The sequence below is a fragment of the Talpa europaea genome (genome assembly GCF_964194135.1).
Source record: "Talpa europaea genome assembly, chromosome: 9".
Lineage (NCBI taxonomy): Eukaryota > Metazoa > Chordata > Mammalia > Eulipotyphla > Talpidae > Talpa > Talpa europaea.
In genome coordinates this window covers 987,245-1,008,849 of record NC_140076.1, presented here as the reverse complement: position 1 = coordinate 1,008,849, position 21,605 = coordinate 987,245, and the positions used below count along the sequence as shown (strand labels likewise).

General features: G+C 69.6%; 1 protein-coding gene across 3 annotated transcripts in view; it reads right to left on the bottom strand.

Moving 5' to 3' along the window:
• PRDM16 (PR/SET domain 16) overlaps positions 1 to 21,605 on the bottom strand; it is a gene marked incomplete at both ends in the record, with an annotated part of 195,200 nt that overhangs the window by 112,000 nt on the left and 61,595 nt on the right. For all 3 annotated transcript variants that reach the window (XM_084243700.1, XM_084243702.1, XM_084243701.1), the window contains one exon: positions 12,625 to 12,974. In XM_084243700.1, coding sequence (XP_084099826.1) covers positions 12,625 to 12,974 — 350 coding nt within the window. The remainder of the gene's footprint in view (positions 1 to 12,624; positions 12,975 to 21,605) is intronic.

Here is a 21,605-nt window from a genome sequence, read left to right as displayed (position 1 = left end):
CACCACTCGCTTTCAGCCGCGGTCCCAGAAGCAGAAGCAGGCCGGCCGGGCAGGCCTGGGAACAGGCGGGTCTCTGAGGGCCGTCCACGCCCCCTGGGGAGAGCCCGTCCCCAGGCCTGGCTCTGGCCAGTGTCTCCTGGAGCCAGCGGCACTCAGAGGGCGGCGGTCCCCTCGGGAAGCAGCCGGGCGCCCGTGGTCGGCAGCCCTGCCCCCTCGCGCCTGGGATGGAACAAGAGACGCAGGGAAGGAAGAGGACTGGTCTAGGTCGTCTGGGGGCGACAGGGACAGCGCCCGGCCCGGCCCGCTCCTTAGCGACGTGGCAGAGCGTGCCCAGCCGCCGTGGGCCGCACCGCAAGCATCTCCCCAAGGCGCAGATCCTGAGCTGCGCGGCCCGGCCCTGCTGGGCCTCGGTTTCCCGGCCTGTCCCCAGGGAAGGGCCCTCCCCGGCAGGGTCAGGGAGACGGAGCAGGTGCCCCGGGCACACCCAGCACAGCCCAGGCGAGCCGCGGGGCTGGTTTCCAGTAGAATAACTTTAGGCGCAGCGTTTACTCGTTTCTGTTCTCAAAGTGACCCAGGCTTTCACAACAATCAGGTGTTCTCACGCCCCGGCGCTCGGCCGTCAGCAAGGAAGGCGACCTCCAAGTGTCAGCTAGCTTCCGGCCGATGTCGCTGCAAAGTACTGGAATTTTCCACGACAAATGAGAATTCTGCCGATGACCTGGTGCGGGAACCCACGGCGGGTGTCCTTCAGGGGCCCCACGCGACCTTGGGGTCCAGAGGGCAGCCGGCTGCGTGTCCAGAACGCAGCCTCCGCCCCAGCACCTCGCTCTGACATTCTGGGGACGTTCTGGGCGCTGGGACAAGAGGCCAGGGACACGAGGAGGGGGCCCGGCGCCCGGGAGGGCCCTCGCGGAAGGGGCTGGGGCTCCGGCCTGGCCCCAGAGCAGCCCCGTGGAGGAGAGCTCTGGGCACCCAGAGTGGGCACCGCCTCCAACATGGGGCCTCCTGGCGCCCGCCCAGCTTCTGGCTGAGGAGCATGGGCCCCAGCTGCAGCCCAGTGTGGGCGCCAGGACTCTTGGTGGGACCCGCAAGCCTCCCAGGACAAGGTGGTCGGGCTGCGCCGTCTGCCTCTGAGCTGCCGGTGTGCGGGCAGCACTGGGGCTCCGGCGGGGCACAGGGATCCTCCTGCCCCTCCTGCTTCTGAGTGTGCTGCACGGGGCCCGGCCAGGGCCCCCCCACACCTGCTGTCCTCTATCCAGGTGTGAGCTGACCAGAGCAGTGACTTGCTCCTCTTAACCAAAACGTGCCCAGATCTTAGGGGCTCGGAAGGCCGCTCCCGCAGCAGGCCGCAGCGCCCTTGTCAGCACCCGACTCCACTGCCCGCCCTGGCGCCTCCGCACCCCGGCAACCCCATGTCCCGCGCCTCCAGCCGCCCAGAGGTGAGGACCTGCACACTTAACAGGAAGCCGAGCACCAGTCCCCACACCAGGGCAGCCTGCACCAGGCCCCTTGAGGGGGTCCTGGGAGACTGTCAGCCCCCCCACCCGGGCCTGGGCACAGCCCCAGACTTGGGTGGTGGCCAGAGCATCATGTCAAGGGCCTGTCCACCAGGTGGTGACCAGCCTGTCTCAGGGCTGGACAGAGAAGCCCGGGCGGTGGGCGGCAGGAGAGGGCCGCTCAATGCACCGCAGCCTCGGACAACCCGGGACCTAGACCAGGGCTTCAGGGCAGACCCTGTGAGCACAGAGAGGGGGTGCCTGTCTGAGGGAAACAGGGCCTGGTCTGAGCCCCCACATCGCCCTGCCCGGTCCCCTGTCCTGGCGCCGGGCACTGGCCTGGTGCAGCTGGGTGCTCGGGCCTGGCGGCTCCTGGTAGACAGCTGGGCGTGTGGGGGCTGTTCCCAAGGAAGAAGCTGGACGTGAGGTTGCTGATTCTCACCCAGGTACGGTCCTGCTGCCCAGGGGGCGCCAGCAGAGTTTGCAGACAGATGTGGGGCAGCAGCAGGCCGAGCACCCGCTGTGGGCCAGCGCCACCACGTGACTGGCGTTTCGTAGCTGCCCTGGCATTGGGGAGGGGGGGTGGGGGGGCTGTGTCTCTTCCCGGGAGGTCCTGGGGACCCACTTGTGCCCCCTGCTGCCCCCGTATCCCTGCGCCCCCTCCACAGCTCCCACCTCCTGGGCGGGCAGCTGCTCAGCGCCTCGTGCCGTCCACTCCACCGCCTGTCAAGGCCATTCCCTCCCTGCTCCGGGGACAGGCTCGCGGTCCCAGGTGCGTCCACGCAGTGCCTGCCCCCGTGGCTGCAGTGCCCCTCGGGCAGCGCCTGTCCTGCTGGGTGGGCGGTGGTGGTGGCGGCCTGCGGGAGCCGGGTGCCCCGGCCTGCACGGTGTCCCCCTCACCCCTGGGGCCTGCGCCTGCCCCCAGCCTCTCCAGGAAAGGCGCGGCCTGCCCGCACCCCGAGCTGCCCGCCATGCCCTCCCGGCCTCAGAACACTCCCGGGGTAACCCACGCCACGGCGCTTGGTGGCCCCTGCAGGACGCGCTTCTAGCAGGGATCCAGATGCCCAAGGTCTGGGACCCGCACGTGGGGCAGCGCAGGACACGGGACCCAGGGGACGGCCCGGACGGGCACGCCTGCTGCCGCTCCGGGGCTCCCCCTGGGCAGCCACCCACTGGGCCTCCCGGGCCTCCCAGAAGCTCCGCCGGGGCGTCTAATGGGGGTGCCGGCCAGGTCAGTGTGGGTCATGCCCTCCCGGGCCACCACGCAGGCCCCGAGAGCCGGGACGGGGCCCTCGCTATGAAAATGGGGCCCCGGCGCCACCGGGGCTGTCGGTGGGGTGGGGTGGGGGTGCCGTCACCTTGGCCCCGTCCGGTGCTGAGACAAGTGGGGGCAGAGCCGGTCGCTGGGCTCGGGGCTCGCCGCTCAGCCCGGCCCGAGGGTGCCAACGCGGGCGGCTCCCTGCAGCGGCGCCTCCAGCAGCAAAGCCGTTGCGCGGGCCGGGGGACCCCGCTGCGCCCCGGCCCCACGCGGCCCCGCACACGCCCGCGCCGGCCTTTCATCCCGCCGCCGGCCGGGCCGCCGCCGCCCTAATCCGCTGGCTGTAAAAGTGGATTAGGGAAATCTCATCTGGAAAATTAATTAATATTGAATTCAAGAAATAGTTCCCGAACCGGCGCTTGGCTCAGCACTTATTTTTCCGCACCCGCGTCCCCTTCCCGCCCGGGCTCCCGGCGGCCGCCCCGCGCCTGCCCCGGCCACGGCGGCCGCTCGCCACGAGGGGGGGCCGGGCGGGCCCCGGCCGGCGCCCCCCTCGCCCTGGCCGCTCCCGCCCTCCCGGCGGCTGTAGGTAGCGGCTCCTGGGGCGGCCCCGCCTCCGCCAAACAAAAGTGCGGCGTCTCCCTTTCCCAGAGAGGAAGCGAGCGGGGCCCTTTCACGGCGCTGAATGGGGCTCCATTGAGGCCGCATTGTGCCGGGACCCTCTTTCCCTGCCCTTCCGCGCCCCATTCAGGGGCCTCTGACTTCGGCTAATTCGCTAACAATCCTCCGGCCTTCCCGGCCCGGCTCGGCGCGCTTTGTCTGGGCCGCGGCCGCCCCCACGCCGGGTCCCGCGCTCCAATTAGCCCACCGCTGGGCCTGCCCGCCCCGCCGCCCGTTCCCGCTGCCTGTTCTCACCCTTCCTTTGCAACCGGACTCCCCGGGGCCTCCCTGCGGACGGCGAGCCGGGCCGGGCGGCCGCCGGGCCGGGGAGACGGGTCTCGGGAAGGGAGCACCCTGAGGGGCTCGGGAAGGGAGCACCCTGAGGGCCCGCGCGCGGCGGGCGGGGTGTCTGGACAGCCCCTTCCCGCAAACCCCGGCCCTGGCCCTCGGCCTCCGCCCACGGCTCCGCTGTCGGGAGAGCAGGCGCCGCCTCCCGGCACCCGACCCCTCGTCCTGCTCGAGGCACAGACACTCGAGCCCGCGGGAAGCAGACGGGGTCACCGTGGCCACGTGTCCCCTGCAGCGTCACCACACACGTGTGCTCACGGCACACACGCACGGCACACAGGACACGAGTGTGCTCACACACAGGCCCCAGGACACACGTGTACTCACGCATGGCACACACGCACGGCACCACAGGGTGCAGACACGGGGGTCTGAGAGTGGCCCAGCCCATGCCCGGGAGGCCCAATGCAAAGGGGAGATGAGGGCCTTGGCCAAAGACGATGCCCCTAAAGGTGCCTCCTGTGGAGGGGCCCGGGCGCCACCCTCTCCTCCCATGACCCCATCCAGCTCCCTTCCTGCTGCCCAGGGGCCTGGCCTGGAGGTCCTGGGTGTCTGTGCCCCGCAGGCCCCCGCCCAGGTGCTTCATCCTGAGGGCCGCAAGGGTGACTGTGTCCCCCAAATGCCTGTGTGGAAGCCTGACCTCAGGGAGGTCAGGATGGCCTGCTTGAGAATGAGGTCACGGTGGTGGAGCGTGCGGGGGACAGTGAGTGTGGGACACCCGCATGGCGCTGGGGTGGCGGTCTGGATGGCATGCTGCAGGCCCTGCCTGGGGGCCCGGTTTGGTCCTCCCGGGCACGGGCTTTGGAGGGGGCTCCCGGAACCTGGCAGCTGGAGGGACCAGCCAGGTGGGCCAGGAGGAGGCCGAGCGGGGAGCAAAGCAATGGCCTCCCCTTGGCACCAGCCCTAGGGCAGAAGCAGGGGCCAGCAGAGCTGTGCTGGCCTGTGGGGCTGGCGTGGGGGCTGCCACCAGGGGAGCTGCCTGCTGGCACACGTGGCAGCAGGGATGCCGGGGCCCAGTGGCCAGGCACGGGCAACAGCGCACCAGCGGCTCCATGGCCTTAGGGCTCCTGGGTGTGTGGGTGGGGGGCTCCAGCGAGCGGGGGCCCACCCCCAGCTGCATCGGACAAAGGCCTCCCCAGAGACTCACGCTCCAGCTGAGCTGGGAGGCCCCCCAGGGCGGTTCCTCCCACGAAGCGGGGCACTGAGGCCCAGTGATAGGGTGCTGGGGGTGTGGGCTGCAGGCTGTCCCCCCACCACGCCTGTTCCTGTGGCGTGAGCACCCCAGAAAGCTGCCACCGTGTCCGAGACCCTGCAGAGCGTCTGATGCTCAAGCGCGGCTGTCCCAGACCTGGAAATGACCACGGGGAGTCACCAGGGCAGGCAAACCCTGGCCTCTGCTGTCCTGGGGCTCAGGCTGCCGAGCGCCCTGGAGCAGCCTCCAGGGCTGCGTGGCCAGGACCAGCGGTGCGGGGTGGCCCCGGGCAGGACTCTGGGTTGAGCTCGGGGCTGCGCCGGGGTCCTCAGCACTCCGCAGGCGCCCAGGCTGTGCCCGGCGCTGGCCCGTGCTCTGACAGGTCACCTCTAAGAGCTTTAAGGGAGGCCAGGCCCTTCGAGGGAGGGGGCCCGGGAACCGCCCGTCTGACCTCAGGGGGCTTCAGTGGAGCCTCCTGTGTGCAGAGGGGCTGTGGGTGTGGAGCTGGGAGCATTTTGGGAACCTGGTTCTGCTGGAGTGAAGCAGGCTTGGGCGGGCCTGGGGCGGGCCTGCGGGACGGCACTGGGCAGTGAGGCCCTCCCGTAGCCAGGCCTGTCCCCAGCCAGTCACTAGAGGGGCTGCCCACACCCTCACTGCCCATGCAGAAGCCCAGACACCGACCCTCGTCGGGGTCAGGGGCGACTGTCCAAGGACGGCCCAGCTCCGGGAGAGCAGCAGGGCTGGGCTGCTCAGGTCTCCAGGCGGACGGGACAGACCGACAGCTCAGACCAGGGTGTGGCCCCCCCCCACCCCTCGGCACCCCCCAGGCCTGCCTGCATCTCCTGGCCCAGCGTCCACCAGGCCAGAAGCCAGATGGAGCCCCTCGTGGCCAGTTCCTTTGGGGCAAGCCCCCACCCTCCCGCCTCCAGGAGACTGGGGCACTCGGGAAACTGGCCCCTCCCTGACGCCCCTGACCACTCAAGGCCCCTTGATGGACCAGCTGAGTCTAAAGGGAAAACCTGGCGCAGGCTCCCGTGGGGATTGTGGGGGACAGACCCTTCAGTTCCCCTGAAAAGGCCTCACTGTTCTAGGTGGCTGCCGAGCCCCAGGCCACAGAGTGGCCCCTGGAGGCCGGACGGGAGGACAGGCTTGCTGTGGTCCCTCCCGTGGTGGGGGACACCTTCTGGGGGTACCCTGAGAGCCCCAACACAGCACGTTCACCCGCCCAGATGCCTGCACACCTGGGTGGGGACCTCCCTGTGCAGCTCTGCCCGCTGACCCTGGGTGGGGCCCCCCCCCCCCCCCGTGCAGCTCTGCCCGCTGACCCTGCGCGTATCACGCATGGTGCCCGCAGGGTGGCCAGGAGGAGGGTCCAAGGCGCCCGGGCCTACAGGCACCCACTGTCTTTATTTTCCTTCCTTTCCCATCTGCACCAGGGCCAAGCAGGGGGCCGCGGCGGCCCCGCCTCCCGGTGACACCTGCCGCTTCCGCCACGCACACCTGCCCCGCCCGGCCCTGTCCAGGCTGTGTCCCTGTCCCTGCGCCCGAGGTGCCAGGGAGGAAGCGCGGCCTCCTAATCCCCGCCCACCGCTCGGCCTCCGGCGGCTGAAAAGGAAGGCTGATAAATTAGCCTGGAGGGAAACAAGGCCCTTTCCACTTGTAAAAGGTCATTTCGACTTTGTTCTGGGTGAGGGTTTATCTCGGCCGCCGCAGGGACAGACAATGCCTCGGGCCTAAGTGGCAGGAATCTTAGCTCTGCTCGTGAAATTGCTGCGCTGATAAGCCAGAATGGACTTTAGAAAGAGCTAAATGGGAAAGGAGCGGATGTAGGCATTTTGGACATGACAGAGCAGGGCACACAATGGGACGTGCAATTAAACTGGGCATTAGCCCAGAAGGGAGAAGCGGCCGAAGCAGACAAAGCTGGTTCCCGCCGCCCCTCCGGCTGATCCCCGGGCTGCCACCGGCCCGAGGGGACCCAGGTGCCCAGGGCCGCCCCGCAGGCCGCCCTGCCCCGTGTGCCAGGGCCCTTGTGTCCCCGCGAGGCGCCCGCAGACTGGGCACCCACCAGCACCTCCGCGGGCGCCGGCTCCTCGGCGTGACAGTGCGAAAGGCGAGGTGTGGAGGGGGCGGGCCTCGGGTCCCCCAGTCCCCCTGCACTGACCAGCCTCAGCCAGCGCCTGGGGGCCCAGAGCACCCTGCACAGGCCGGGGGTGCCCGTTGCCCTTGCTTTCGGCTGAGGCCCAGTCCCGGCGGGGGTGGCCAGCCCACCTGGGGGGCGCCGATAGCAGCCCCGCGGGAGGCCCTGCCCAGCCCCCAGGCCGGACGTCTGTGGCCGGCAGCACCCAGGTGCTCACCCGCCTGCGGGCAGGGTGCGGGCGGACGGGCGGCCCAGGCCGGTTGGGGCCCCAGGAGCCCTCCTCCAGGCCACTGCTGGGGCTCCCCTGAACCAGAGCTTCTGAGAAATGTTGGGGCTTCAGGAAAGGCGGTGGGTGGGATGGGGGGCACAGCCCCCGAGCAGCTGCCAGGCACATCGAGGCCAGGGGACGCTGCCCGGCGCCTGGGTGGTCCCTCACCCTATGACCTGCGTGACCCTGCCCCTCCCCTCCTGAGGGTTTAGGGCTCCTGCCTGCTTGTGAGCCATGTTGGTGCCCCCAGGGCTGCGGTGACACCCCCACCTCGGCTGTCGCCTTCACATCTTCAGGGAGAGCCCTTGCCGGTCAGCCCCAGAGAGGGGTCCTGCTGCCGGGCCAGCTGGATGGGGGGATCCTGGGTTCTGCCCTCCAGAACCCCACCTGAGCCCAGCGGGCGGCCGGGCTCCCCTCGCCCCTCCCCCCTGCGCACTCGGGCCGGACCCCACCAGGCCTCCTGCGAGAAGGTCCCTGATCCCGGGAGGGCACCTCCTCCCCGGACCCCAGGGAGTGGGGGAGGGGGCAGCGCCCATGGGGTGGGGAATTCAAGGACCACCCTGAGCAGGGCATGTGCATGTGTGTGCACGTACGTGTGTGCATGTGCATGAGCGTGCAGGTGTGTCGCTGTGCATGTGTGTGCATGTGTGCGTGTGCGTGCATGTGTGTATGTGCATGCGTGTGCAGATGTGAATGTGTGTGTGCAGATGTGTGTCTGAGCGTGGGCGTGTGCACGGGTGTGTGTCTGTGCGCGGGTGCGTGTGTGCCGTGGATGGTAAAATACCATTTAAGAAGTTGGTATTCATGGACATCTCTTGAATATGAAAAGAAAATATTTATTTCCTTTTTCGCTTGTGAATCAGACGCTCTATTTAAAGAAAGTGCCCTCTGCTGGGTTGGGCTGAGTTATTACCCCTTAAGGAAATAAAGGAGCCCGCCGGGGAGGTATTCTTAGTCATTCTCTCTCCTTTTTTCTAAAATTCCTTATATACCCGTGCCTCGGAGCTGGCCTAAGATAGTGCCGATCTCACGCATTCCTGGGCCCGGCCCCGCCGCCCTGATGTCACTTCACTGCTGGGGGCGGGGAGGGGCGGGGGGCGGCCGTGGTCTCCCACCACCAGGCCCCCGACCCGTGCCAGGCCCTGCCCTGCGGCTGTCTGAGCCCCGCCGTCCTGGCAGAGCCCCCTGCGCCCCCGTCCAGCCCAGCAGAGCCCCCGGCGTCTCCATCCAGCCGTTACTTGCACACAGATGCGGGACCCGTTTGGGGCGTCTGTTACACCTCCCAACACATTCTGAAAGCCATTAGGGCCCCCCCGGAAGTTGCTTGGCCTAAAATGAAACTCCGGGCAGCCCCGGGGGGGCGGGTGGCACGGTCATAAGCCAGGGCCCTGGAGGGCTATTGTGTAACCCCCGGGCTTTACACCCGACAGGCCGGGCCAGCGGGGTGGGCGGCTCTGTCTGGCCTGAGCATCCTGGCTCGGGCCTGGGCAGCTGCACTTGGACGCTCCAGGTGGCCCCAGCCGTGGCCCAGGTGAGGCGGCCGATCTGGACGGCCCCGCGAAGGCCTGACCGCCCTGATCCTGGATGTGGCTGTGCTGCTCGACAATGCCACGGGGTCTGGGGTTTTGGGGTCCTGTGCCTTCTTTCCAGGCTGGGGAGCTCACGTCTGCGTCGCGCTGTCCTGCCCCTCACCCCAGGCTGGCTCCAGACAGGCCTGCCAGGGGGTGGCTCTGCCATGGGACAGGTCCCGCCCTCCAGACCCCTGGGCCAGGATGCTGCTGGGAAACCCCTGGAAGTGGCCAGGCCTGCGCTGGGGGCCCTCCCCATAGGGGTGCAGGGGACAGGGTCCAGGCCTCCCCCCTTCCAGCACCGTCGCGCCCGGGCCTTCCCCGCACCTGGGTGTCTGTGCGGCTGGCGGCGGCTCCTGCCTGGCCACAGGCAGTGGGGACCAGAAAACAGTGCAGCTCCCCAGGGGATCCCGAGTCTGAGGTGGGGATGAGACCGAGCACCCTGGGGCCCATGGGAGTCCCGCGGTTTCCCCATTTTCACAGCAGGTCCATCCTGGGGGCATCACAGGTACAGGGCCCCCTCATCCCGGGGCTGGGCTCCCCACTGGGCACCGTCAACTGCCGCGGGTGCCAGAGAGGGCCCAGCCTCTCCCTCGTGCAGGCCGCGCACCTCGGGAAACCGGAGGCTGTTCCCAGCACCCGGGCCGAGACCCGCCCCTCGAGCCAGGCCTCCCCGGCCCGGGCTGGGCGCAGATTCCCAAGACTCCGAGCCTCGCTGCGTCCCCTGGACCCCCCGGCCCTGTGCCCACAGTCTGTTTGTTGATTGAACAAACATGATTATTAATACTCAGGACACAGAGCCGAGGGATGAGGTCAGCCACTTGAGCAAATTCCTCGGGCCGTCGAAAGCCCGCCCGCCCGTCCCTGTGGGCATTCTCCACCGGCTCCTCAGGCAGAGGCCCGGCGAGTGCTGGCCTCTGCGGCTGGGACCAGGACCCCCTGGGCACCCTGGCACAGGCTCGGCCCTCGGCCGACACACGCTCGACGCGGAGCAAGCAGCCCACAAGGAGACCGCACGCTGGGGCCCGGCCTCCCGACGGGCCCAGGCGCAGGCCCTGGACACAGCTGCGCCCCCGCCCTCCGGGCCTGCACACCGGAGCCTCTTAATTAGCAAAATAAACAGCATGATGATAAATGTCATGATCTGCTCAACGAATGATAGAATTGTTTTTTCAGACCCCAGGGCGATAAACGCAATCACGGGTGATTCATCCGGGCAGGGGGCCGCGTCTGGGCGGCGGGGCCGGGGCTCCTCGCAGGGACTCACCCCTCCCTCTGGACACAGCCGGGAGCCCCCCGCGCACCCGCCGCCACCGTCCCCTCGACGTGGCCGCACTGCCCCGGCTGGGGCGCCTCCCTCCCGGGTGACGCGGGCTCCGCGGCGGCCCCAGCACCAGCGGGGTTCCAGGCTGGGCGTCAGGCACGCTTGTGCGGCTCGTGCGGCGGGACCCGGCCCGTGGGCCTGCGGCTCGCAGAGTGAGGCCAGCGTGGACCCCTCCCTGCTGGAACAAGGATGACCCCTTGGCCTTGAGCCTGAGGTCAAAGGCCTCCCGTGCCAACCTCAGCAGGGCGACCAGCGCTTTGGCCACGGAGGGTGGCCGACCACCTGCAAGCCGTGCTGGCCGGGCCAGTGGACCGGCTGGTCGCGTATCCGTGCTTGGCTCCCGGACTGATGGGCGGGTGCCCAGGCCGCTGCGCCTGCCACCAGGCCTGGACGTCCTCCTCAGGGCCACCACCTTGGCTGCACAGCCTCGCCTGCCCCCCTTCCAGAAAGGGCCCCCACACGCTGCAAACCTGAACGCCCTGCAGTCCAGCACCAGCCACACACCTGGCCGCGGAGCCGCCCACTGCCCGGCCACCTCTGCCGCTCCCGGCTGACCCAAGGGCCGAGCCCGGCCGTGCCTTTCCCTTCCTGTCCACCTGGCTTCCCGAGCCGGGTCCGCCGGAGGCCCCTCCCGTCAGAACCCGGCCGCCCCAGCCCGGAGGCAGGACAGAAACCCAAAACAGCTACCACCAGCGTGGGGACCTGGGTGGAAAATTCCAGCAAGGCCCTTAGGAGGAATGAAACTGCCCCAAGAGCCCGTGAGTTCCGTGGGCCACAGAGGAAGCCCCCAGGTCCATTCTAGGCCGGGCCTCTGGGGATCTGGGGGGCACCCCCGCTCATGCCCCGGCCGCCTGTCTCTGGCCTCCACGCAGCTGCCCGCAGCCTCTGGTGGTCAGGGGCAAGGCCGTGGGGCTGAGCCCGGCCGAGAGGCAGTGGGTCCTGAGCGCGAGGCCGGGGGGCTGGAGTTGGCGCCCATGTACGAGAAGGTGCCAGGTGGGCAGGCACGGCTGACGCCGGTGTGAAAGGGCTGTCGGGTCAGTGCCAGGGACAAGGCTGGCAGCAGACGCGGGGCGAGTGGCAAAGTCAACAGGCCCCGGCAGTCTGCGCGGCCGCCTGCCCCAGCCTGGCACTGGAGGCGCCGGGGCGATACGGGCCATTTCTTTTTCAAAGAGCAAACAGGGACGTGTGTACCAGAGCAAAGTCGCCCAAGGTCGCCGAGCCTCCTGCAGGGGTGCAAGCCCCAGCCCTCCTCACCAGCCTGCACGCCTGCTCCTGAGCTGCCGCGGGGGGGGGCAGGCCAGGTCCCCAGGGCCGCCTCCCGCCCAACCGCACCTGCCCATGTCCGAGGAGCGCCCTCCCAGCAGCAAGGACCACCCACCAGGTGCACCTGCAGGAGGCGCCTTCCAGGCCCACACCATGCCTGGAGAGCGCTCGGGGTAGCGTGGATGGTGGGGCAGGCCCCAGGGCAGACCCCAAAGGCTGGGAGAGGGTGCACCTCTGAGCCTCGGGCCAGCGGGAACAGGTGTCGGGCGAGGCTCAGCACCTGCCAGGACCCAGGAGGCCCCACGCCCCACGCTGTTCACATCACGTGGAGCTCAAGGCTGCAAGGACCTCTCCTGGGCCCCGGGGGGCAGGGGTGGCACCCCTGGTGCTCCGCATAGCTGCTCCCTCCTCCCAAGGTGCCCTGCCCCCGCGCCCCAGAAAGCAGGGCACCCTGAAGGTGTCTGGCCCTGCATGTCCAGGCGGGGCCTGCCCGGGATGCCCACCGGCCTGGCTGCACTGGGTGTCAGGCCAGGCTTGTGGTGGGGGGGGCGTCTCTGCAGGGCTCCGAGCCCGCCAGCCACCTTGAGGGTCCCGCAACTTTGGGGCCCAGTGACCCTGGTGGCTGAGCAGGGTACCCAGGGAGTGTGCCCCTCACTTGAGCCTCCGCCTCCTGACCCCACACAGGACCCAGAACCGGCAGGTGGGCACAGGTTGCTGGGAAGCTAAGCCACGAGGAGCCCCAGCAGGCTGCCCAGTGCTGACTGGGCAGCGGGCACTGGCCGCCAGGCCCCGGAAGAACCTTCCAGAAGGACGTCCGCTCTGGGCCCCCCGCCATCTCCCATGCTGCCGGGACCGCACCCCTAGCCGAGACCCCGGCGGCCGCTCTTGCACCCGAGCCTCGAGCTCAAGAAGGACACGTCCCGGGAAGGGCCGGCACAGGGGATGCCCGTCAGGCCTCTGAGGCCCTCGGGGTGCGTCCAGCGCGCGGGGACACAACAGGCCTGGGAACCGCGGCATTCGGGCACCGTCCTGCCCCCTCGCCAGCCGCGCTCGGGGGCTCCAGACACAGCGGCGGGTGCGGGCGGGCACAGGCGGGCGCAGGCTCACCTCCCATCCGAAGCCGGCCTCCTTCAGCGAGGCCCTCGGGGCCGCCGTGCACGGGCCGAGCCGCTCCCCCATCTCCACCTTCTTCTTGGCCCAGATGCCCAGGCCGGCGCCCGGGATGGAGGATTCCCGGAGCTCGAAGTCCGGAGGGATGGGGATGTCGTCCGGAATGTAGACGGGGGCCTCGTAGGGCGAGCCCTCCTTGGGGGTGAAGTCCTCGCTGGTGGGGAAGGGGGACGGCGGCCCCACGGGGATGGGGGACATGATGCTGTCCTCGGTCTCGTCCCCGGCGCTCTCGCCGGCCAGCAGGTCCGGGTCGGCCTCGCACATGCTGTTCACAGCGTCGCCGTCGCCTGCGGGGACAAGGCAGCGTCAGCCCGCACAGGCCTCCCCACGCAGGCCCCGCCGCCCCCCGCACGCGCTCGGGCCTGGACACACAGTCGGGCCTGGACCCGCTCGGGCCCAACACGCTCGGGAAGAGAACGCCCCGCGAGGCCTCGGCCACACACCGTAGCCTCCATAGGAAACGTCCGGACGTCGGGTCCAGAGGCCGAGGCAGCACTGGGGTGGGGGCTGCCTCAGGCCAGGGTGGCCGCACAACCTCGAGAGCCGCTAAGAGCCTCCCCATCAGCTGCTCTTTAAAAGGGTTGTTCTCTGTTACGGGGATTTCATCGCAATAAAAAAGAAAAACAGCTGGAGGCGCATTGTGGAGGGGGCGGCCTCTGGCCTGCAGGCCCCCAGGCACCCCTCGGGCTGGCGGGAACTGCCCACCCCCTCCCCCTGCCACGGGAGCCTCGGGAGACGGGCCTTACGGAACCAGAATGAGCTCAGCCCGGGGCGCCCTGCACACAGGCCGCACGGGGAGTAACAAAGTTTCCTTTCTAAAGAAACCCAAGTCTGGAAGAAGGAAAAACGCCCAGGGAAGACACTTATTTGCTTAGCAGCGTCCACACTGGTAACTGCGCCGCGTCACGTGGCCAGCGGCTCCTTTCTGGCCGGCTGGGAGGGTCTTTCCGGGAAGGGGGGCGGCCAAGCCACCCCGAAGCCCCCGGGCGGCCGGCCCACGACCGCCTGCGGCCTGCCCAGCCGAGCAGAGCATGGGGTCAGCGCCCACCCGTCCCGGAGCCGTGACGGCCGCACTCGCCCTGGAGGGGCTGCTGCGGGAGCTTGGCCGGCTGGACGTGGCCAGGGTCCCCGGATCTACCTCAGGGATGTGTGCATGTGTGTGCGTGTATGTACACATGTGTGTCCCATGGGTGTGTGCCCTGTGTGTGCGCATGTGCACATTTGTGTGTGTGCCCTGTGTGTGTCCTGTGTGTGCATGTCCTCTGTGTGTGTGTGCGTGCCCTGTGCTGGCACACGTGTGTCCTGTTCAGTGCTACCTCCCGAAGGTCCGCGCCCGCCGGCGGGAATCAGGCTTTTAGGGCCGGCTCCATTTGCTCCGCGAGAGGGGCTCCTGCTGGCTGCAGCGCGGCCGGGCCCGGCCTCCCGCCCCGCGGTCACAGGGGTTAAGTGATTGCCTGAAGCCGCCAGGAAAACCCGCCGCTCCAACCTGCCGCCCCCACTGCTGAGGGAGAAAGCTCCCTCTTTGAGGGGGGCTGTGAGGCGGCCTCATTACTGAGCAGAAACATTTGGAGAAGGTGGGGGGTAGGGGGGCTGGCCCCGGGGCCGAGGAAGCAGCCAGCAGGCTCGGAGGCTGCAGGAGCTGCACCGACACATCGGCGCCCTGTCCTAGAGCCACTGGGAAAACAGCTTTGACACTGCCCTCCTCAGCCCCCCAAAATGGCTGGCTGCCCTCAAGACGGTCGGCTACCCCCCAAAACAGTTGGCTGCCCCCCTGAGATGGTCAGCTGGGGAGGGGCTGCCCTGGCTGGCTGGGTGTTTTCTGCAGCGGCAACCCACACCCCGCGTCCATCCTGCAGTCCAGCTGTGCTCCCTGAGGGCACTGGGGTGCCGAGACCAGGGGGCTTGCGCACCCGGCTTGTTGGGACCCGCGGGCCCTACTCGGGTCTAGTGGTAGTTCCAAGCTAGAGGCTCCTGGCTGTGCCCTTCATTCCTACAGTTCTTTTGGGGGACCCGCCACGACAGCAGAGGCGCGGGTGGGGCTGGGGTGGGCAGCCAGACCAGACTTGATGGTGGCCATGGCCATCAGGCCACGGGCACTGACCGTGCAGGCCAGGCCACCCAGGCCCCGCGTTCGGGATGCTGTGTGCTAACCCTGCGACGGTCATGCCCACCGTGAGGGGACCAGCTGCCCTGGCCTGGGACGCTTGGGGAGCCCCTAGTTTAAGGCTGGGTCTCTCAGCCTCTTGACGGGGCCTCGGCGGTGCCGGAGGTGGTCCAGGTGGGGCCTCAATTCCCTCTGCCAGTATTTAAGGGTATGGAGAGAAAGGGGTCTCCAAATTAGGACCCACGTGCTCGACCAGCTGGCGGCAGATGGTGCCTCCCACATGTCCCCTCGACACGGGCGACCCCTTAGCCAGATAAGGACCTCAGTGTCCCCGAGGCCCAGCCCTGCTCTGTGCCCGGCCAGCTGCAGGCTCGGGCTGCCTGCGTGGCCCCTGCCAGTGCGTGTGGCCGCCGGCTCCGCCGCCCTGGGGTGGGCCTGCAGTGGACACTGCCCTGAGGGGCCGGAACAGCACCTGAGGGGAAACCTGGCGGAGTGTGAGCAGGTGTGTGAGTGTGTGGGGGTGTGAGTGTGTGCAGGTGTGTGTGCGTGTGCAGGGGCTCCCAAGTGTATGCATGTGCATTGTGTGTGCACACCTGAGTGTGTACATATGCAGGCGTGTGCCTGGGTGTGTGCAGGCGAGCTGCACATGTGAATGTGTGTGCAGGTGCAGGAGTGCTGGGTGTCGGCGAGCACGTGTGCACAGAGGTGGATGAGTGTGTACGGGGCCACGGTTGGGCCGTGGAGATGTCCTAGGTGACCCGCCTCCCTGGGCCCTTTGGTGGGAGGACCTGCTGTGCTCCCTCCCCTTGGGGGCCGGGAGGGCGCCAGGCCGGGGGACCCCAATGCCATGCTGCCTCGTCCTGTCCATCAAGCCTGAGGCTGCCCCCCACCCCCAGCCCAGCAGGAGGCACTGGGGTGGGGGAACCCGGGGCAGGCGGGGTCTGGGAACCTGAGGTCTGGGAGCCGCTGGCAGACGCCCCAGCCCCTCACCAGGGTCTCCCGCAGGCCGAGCTGTGCTCATGGGTGCCGCGTGGCCCAGAGTGGGGCGGCGCTCCCCTGGGGTGACAGGCGCACCCAGGCAAGGCAGTGATCCCGGAATGTGGCCCCTGCCGCATCGCCCCGACCCGGCTCTCAGCTATAGGCGGGCGGGGGCTCCTGTGGTCTCCGCAGCCCCCCCCACCTTGTGCAGGGGCCGCCGGCCCTGAGAGTGGGCCTCCGCTGGGGGCCGTGGCCAGTGTCCCTGAGCCGCCAGCTCCCTGAGGGCCCGGCCTCCTGCCACGCCCCTCTCTGGACCCCGGGAAAGGCCTGGCCCCGAGGAGGCGCTGGGCTGCTGAGGAGAAGCAAGGTGACGGGTGCTCTGGTTGTTTGGGGGCTCTGCCCTCCCAGCTGGGCGTCTCAGCACGGCCTGAGCCTGCAGCACCAGGGGAAGGAGTTTCCAGCTCCTGCCTGGCCACTCCAGTCACGCGTGTGTGCCCGCACGCCCCGCCCCGAGCCCGAGAACTGCAGTCAGGGCTTGGGGGGGGGCCCAGACCAGGAAGGGGCTAGCCCCACGGGCCGGCTCCTGGACCGTCCAGATCGCTGGAGGTCCCGCCGCATCAGGTCACAAACCCGCCCCTTGGCGGGAGATGGCGATGGTGGCCATAGTGCCAGGAGCCCGCTGGATGCCCACCTGACCGCAGCAGCCCCCCTGGGTGCCACTGCCCCACTGCGCGACGTCACACTGAGCTGCGGAGCCGGGGCGGGCCAGCTGCCGCGACGCCACAGATCAGGGGGCCAGGAAAGGGCCCCGGAACCAGCCGGCCACGGTGCGTGTCCCAACCACACGAGGGCCCCGCCCTCAGGCAGAGGGGTCGAGCCCTGGGCACCACGGGTGAGTGGTGGTTAGCAACTGGATGCCCAGCCGGGCTGCCAGGCTCCCTCTCTAGGGGGGCCCCCTCCACTGCCCGCCGTGCCCTGCAGGACGCTGGCCTGGCCCATCACCGCAGAGTTCCTCCTCTCACGGGGCCTGGCAGAGGTCACAGGCCCCGCAGCCTAGTGCCTGGACGTGCCCGGGTCAGCTGGCGCAGGCCCAGCCTGCAGGGGGCCCAGTGTGGCCCAGGGGGGCATGTGCACCTGCCTCGGCCGGTCCCGGGGGTGGGGGGCGCCCAGAGACCATGCCTCGTGAAGCGGCAGGCCGAGGCTCGGGTCGCCCTGGGACACGGAGCCCTCCAGGGCGGAAAGGGGCGTTTCTGCTGCTTTGAGGCTCCTGGTCCACATGCAGGACGGGGTGAGGCCGCCCACACCCACAGAGCGGGAGGGGCACCAGGGCAGGCCCAGCTGAGCCCCTTGCTGGGCGTGGATCCCTCGGGCATCCTGTCCACGACCTTGCTGAGGTGGCCAAGCGCGGCCTGGTCAAGGTCACCCTCAGGCCCGGGCCAGCCTGGGCTCTGGGAGAGCTGCCTGCGCCCCACCCCCGGCTGAGAGGCTGCTCTGCCCGTGGCTCTGGTCCCCCGGGATGTCCACCCTCCCGCTGCCCCGACATGGACACCCTCCTTAGCTGTCAGGCGCCCCCAGCCCGGCCCTCGAGGGCCCAGGCCCCAGCCTCCCCCGGGGCCGGGCTCTATTCTGGGGGCTGGCGGCTCGAGGCGGGATGCTGCCCCCCGCAGCCTCCCCGCGCCCCCCGGGCACCTGCGCAGCTCGAGCTGCTGTAATTTTTATCAAGGCTTGTTCCTGGTAAAAGCCTCTTTGTTTCAGGAGATGTGATTTGGCCTTTTTTCTTTCTCTCCTTTATTCCACGGTTAATATCCCACTTCCCCGAGCCCCGGGGCGGCGCGGTGGCCTGGGATCGCTCAAGTCTCACTGTTTTTCTTCTAAATCACAGCTGACCCCGCTCCCGCCCGCCGGCCCTGGGAGCCGCCTCCCTCCCGGCCCCCTCGCCTCCTGTGTTTGAGAGGCAGTGGGGGACCCGGCCCCCAGACCCCTCATATATCGGGGGGTCGGCCCCAGACAGGGCCTGTCCAGTGGGCTGGCGTGTGGGGACGGCCGCCCTATGTGGCTGACCCCCGCCATGCGGCCGGGCCACGCCCCCCAGCCTGCTCGAGTGCCCACGACGCTGGTCTCCAGCCCTGGCCGCTGTGACCACAGTACCCGCCGCACCCCAGCCTGTTCCCTGTCACCAGACCCACAGAAGGGGCTCGGGCTGGCTCCTAGCCGCCGACGGACCCCTGCCCTGGACAGGCCGGGCACTCTTGCAGTGGCCACAGGGCCGGCTGCGCCTCGGCCCCCAGCCCCGCTCCAAGGGACACGTTTCGCCTTGGTGACCGTGGGGACACTATTCTGGGCGCTCGCGGCCGGGCAGGCACCCCTGCACCCCGTCCACTCTGCAACACACCACCCTGCGGGTGGGAAGCCAGTGTCAGACGGGGTGGAGCGCCAGGGGACCAGGGTGGGGGGGCTCACTGCGGCCAGCCGGGTGCCGGGGTCTGGAAGTACCGTCTCCGCTGGGTCTGGGAGCCGCGCTGGCCACACCGGGGGGACCCAGGCCTTCCCGCTGGGCTGGGTGTATTGGGGTCACAGGCCTGAGACTTTGTGGGATCCTGGGCCCTGTGGGTGCAGGGGGCGCCAGGGGCATGTGGCAGAGACCGGGGCCCGCTCGGCCTGTGGCCGGGTGCACAGGGCCAGGGGTGCCCAGGGATCCTGTGGCCTGGAGGCTGGGGTGGGTGTGGGGCTGGGGGGAGAGCCACCAGCCTGTCCCCACCACCCCTGCCCGCTGCTGGGCCACCCCAGAGGAGGCCCGGCCAGGGGTGCCCCAGTGGCTGCCCCGGGGCAAACGCCGGGAGAAATGTGCCCTCGGGGGCCAGGGAGGGACCGCTGGCCCGTGGGTTCCTCGCCCCCCCCCCCCCGCTCCCGTCGGCCCGGCTGAGGAGGAAAGGGTTAACCGTGAGCAAACACCCCAACAACCGCCACCCAACTATTTATAGACATATTTATCTCTCCGTCCCTACCAACCGGGCCCGCCTGCCAGTCAGGCCGCGACTCCACGCCAGCCTGGGCGCTGCCCCGAAATAAACGTCCCCGGGGGAGAGAGACCGGAGCCCCCCTGGCAGGGAGGCCGGCCGGGGCTCGGGGGCAGGGTCCTAAGGGATGGGCGCCCGCGGGGGCTCTCCCGGTGGGTGGGGGGAAGCCGGCCCTGGCCGCGATGAAGACGCTGTGGGGGGACCGTGAACAGGGGGCGCGAGCGGGAGGGAGGAGGGTCGGCCTGGGGCCCCAGGGTGGCTCGGCCCGCAGAGGCGGCTGGTCCGGCGGACCTAGGCTGCCGCTGCTCCCCCCACCCCGCCCCCCGGAGCCGGCTGCAGCTCCCGCCGCTCCGCGGCCGCCCACCCCGGCCCTCTGGCCGGCTCCTGCCCTAATAAAGACGTTTATAGTTTTAACCATCAAATAAAGTGCTTAACTGCGCCGGGCGTCCCTGCCCAGCCGGCCTGCGGCTCCATTTAGCAGGCCAGTGGCGAGAGAAAAAAAAGCAAGAAGGAAAAAAATTCATTAATTTTTATTAACAGGGAGAGCCATTTGTCCCCGTGACAATATTTGACTTGTCGGAATGATTTTCACCTCTGCCATGGGGTGGGCGCCTCCCCCATACATCACCCGACGGCGGCGCGCGCGGCCGCAGTCATTAGGCAGTGAATTAACGACGCTCCCCACCACTATTAATCACCCTGACAAAGGCGTTAGCGCGCCGCTGACCCGCGTGGCCGGCCGGGACCGCAGCCGCCAGGGCCGGCTGGCTCGGGGCTCCGCTCCGCGGGCTGGGCCCGCGGCCTCGGGGCGGGGCGGGCGCTCCCCGCTGACGGCGCGTCCCCCCGCGCCTGGCGGGTCGGACCCCCGGTGCCCGCGGTCGCCCGATGGGCCCCGAGCGAGGGCAGCGCCCCGCCACCCCGGCCGGGCCACGGAGGCTGGGCGGCAGGCCTGCCGCGCCCGGGGCCTCAGGGACAGCGGGCCTCTGCCCTCGGAGCCGCGGGCAGGGACGGAGGATCTCCGCAGAGACGTCTCCTGCCGGACCCTCCCCCAGGGCAGGGGCGCACGGGACCTGGGGCCTCCTTCCACGAACGTTTAGGGGAACCACCGCGGGCTTCTCTGGGGAGCCGTCCACAGCCCGGCCTCGCCCCGCCCGTCCACCCGCACGCGCTCGCCCGGCCTCGGGGGCGGCGTGGCCAGGCCTCAACAGGCGGGCCCCGAGGAGTCCCGGAGGGCCATCCCGCACGCCCCGCAGCGGCCCCACGCTGGCCATGGGCCCCGGAGTGGGCAGCTGCGGTGGCTGAATGGACGCGGCCCACGTGGCCCGACCCAGGCCCCTCCTCAGTGGGGGCAGCAGCCCACTGCGGGGTCCCGCAGGGAGGTCCTGGGCGCTGGACGCAGCCGGGCAGGCACCCCGAGGACAGGGCTGCTCCCCTCGCTCCCGCTCCACTGTAACAGCTTCTCTGCTCGTTGATCCAATTAGTCACCCCCGGCTTGGGCCCGTTTCTCCCGCTGCCCCTCGCCCCTGTGGGTGGCAGCGGTGAGCACAGGGCGGGCGCAGGGCAGGCCCAGGGCAGGGTGGGGCGCAGGGTGGGCAGCCATGACGCCTGCCCGTTCGCCCCCCTCTGGCCTCCTCACCTCTGGGGTGCAGCAAAGTTCCTGATATTCCTCGTGAGCCACGGACCCCAGCCGCGGGCTCCCACCTGCCCCTCATCTGGCGGCACTCGGTGCGTGACGACACGGGGCTGGGGTGGCACCTGCCCTGCCTCCCTGCGGGACCCTCTGGCTGCCCCCACTAAAGAGACCCCAGGGGACAAGCCTCGGCTCCGGCCATGAGGGCCAGAGGCTCAAGGGAGGGCGGGGGGTGCCCAGGAAGGGAGAGGGGCCCTGCCAGAGCCTTCAGAGGCTGTGGGCCTCCCTGCCTGCACTCTTGCCTCTCACGCTCCCGCTGGGAGTGCAGTGGGTGTGGACGCGCCCCAGCCCCGTGCCCACCAGGCCTGAGTGGGGGCCCTTCTGCGGGCGGCCAGAGGCGTGTGGTGCAGAGAGAGCCGCTGGGTGCACCCAGCAAAGCCCTCAAGGCTCGGCTGGTGCCCGCGTCTACCTAGCGGGTGCTGACGGCCGCCTCCCAGGGCCGGCTCCGGCGTCTGGGGGTGCAGGGGCTCCTGGGCAGTGGTCACTCCGGTCAGCCTGGGATGGCCTCCCACAGCTGGGGCCTGAGGCCGCTGGAAGCCAAGCGCCTGGCCCGGGTGCCACGCCTCTCTGCCTGCCCCTGCCCACCTCAGGGGCCCCCCTGCCGCGGGGTGACTGCTCAGGAGCCCCCAGGCCGGGGCGTCGGGTCCGGGCTGCACCCTGCACAGGCCCCACCTCCTGAGGCCGGGCGGGAGCAGGAGGCCCCCGGCTGAGCGGGCTGCGGCTCGGTCTCCTCTCCACAATGCCCCAAAGGCAGGAGAACGCCTCGGCGGGCTTGCCCGGCGGACACCTGGCCCGGCCCCGGGCGGCCCCGGGTCTGCACAGTCACGGGCGCGTTGCCCCAGCCAGGGCGGCCACGCCGGCTCCCGCGAGCGCTCGGGCTGTTTCTCGTTACGTGCTCGCATCAATTTGATTTTCTCTGCTAAGTGGAAGGCGGTGGGAAAAGCTGGGTTTGGAAATCCATGATTTCCTGGCAGTTAATGAATTTCAGCCAAACGGAAAGCAAGGTGAGGTTCCAGCGCGGCGCTCAGATCAGACACAGGAAAGACCAGGGGCTAAGGGGGGGCTCCATCCGCCACCCCAGCCCTCCCTGGCCCAGGGCAGCCCGCACTAACCCCCCTTGTGTGGAGCA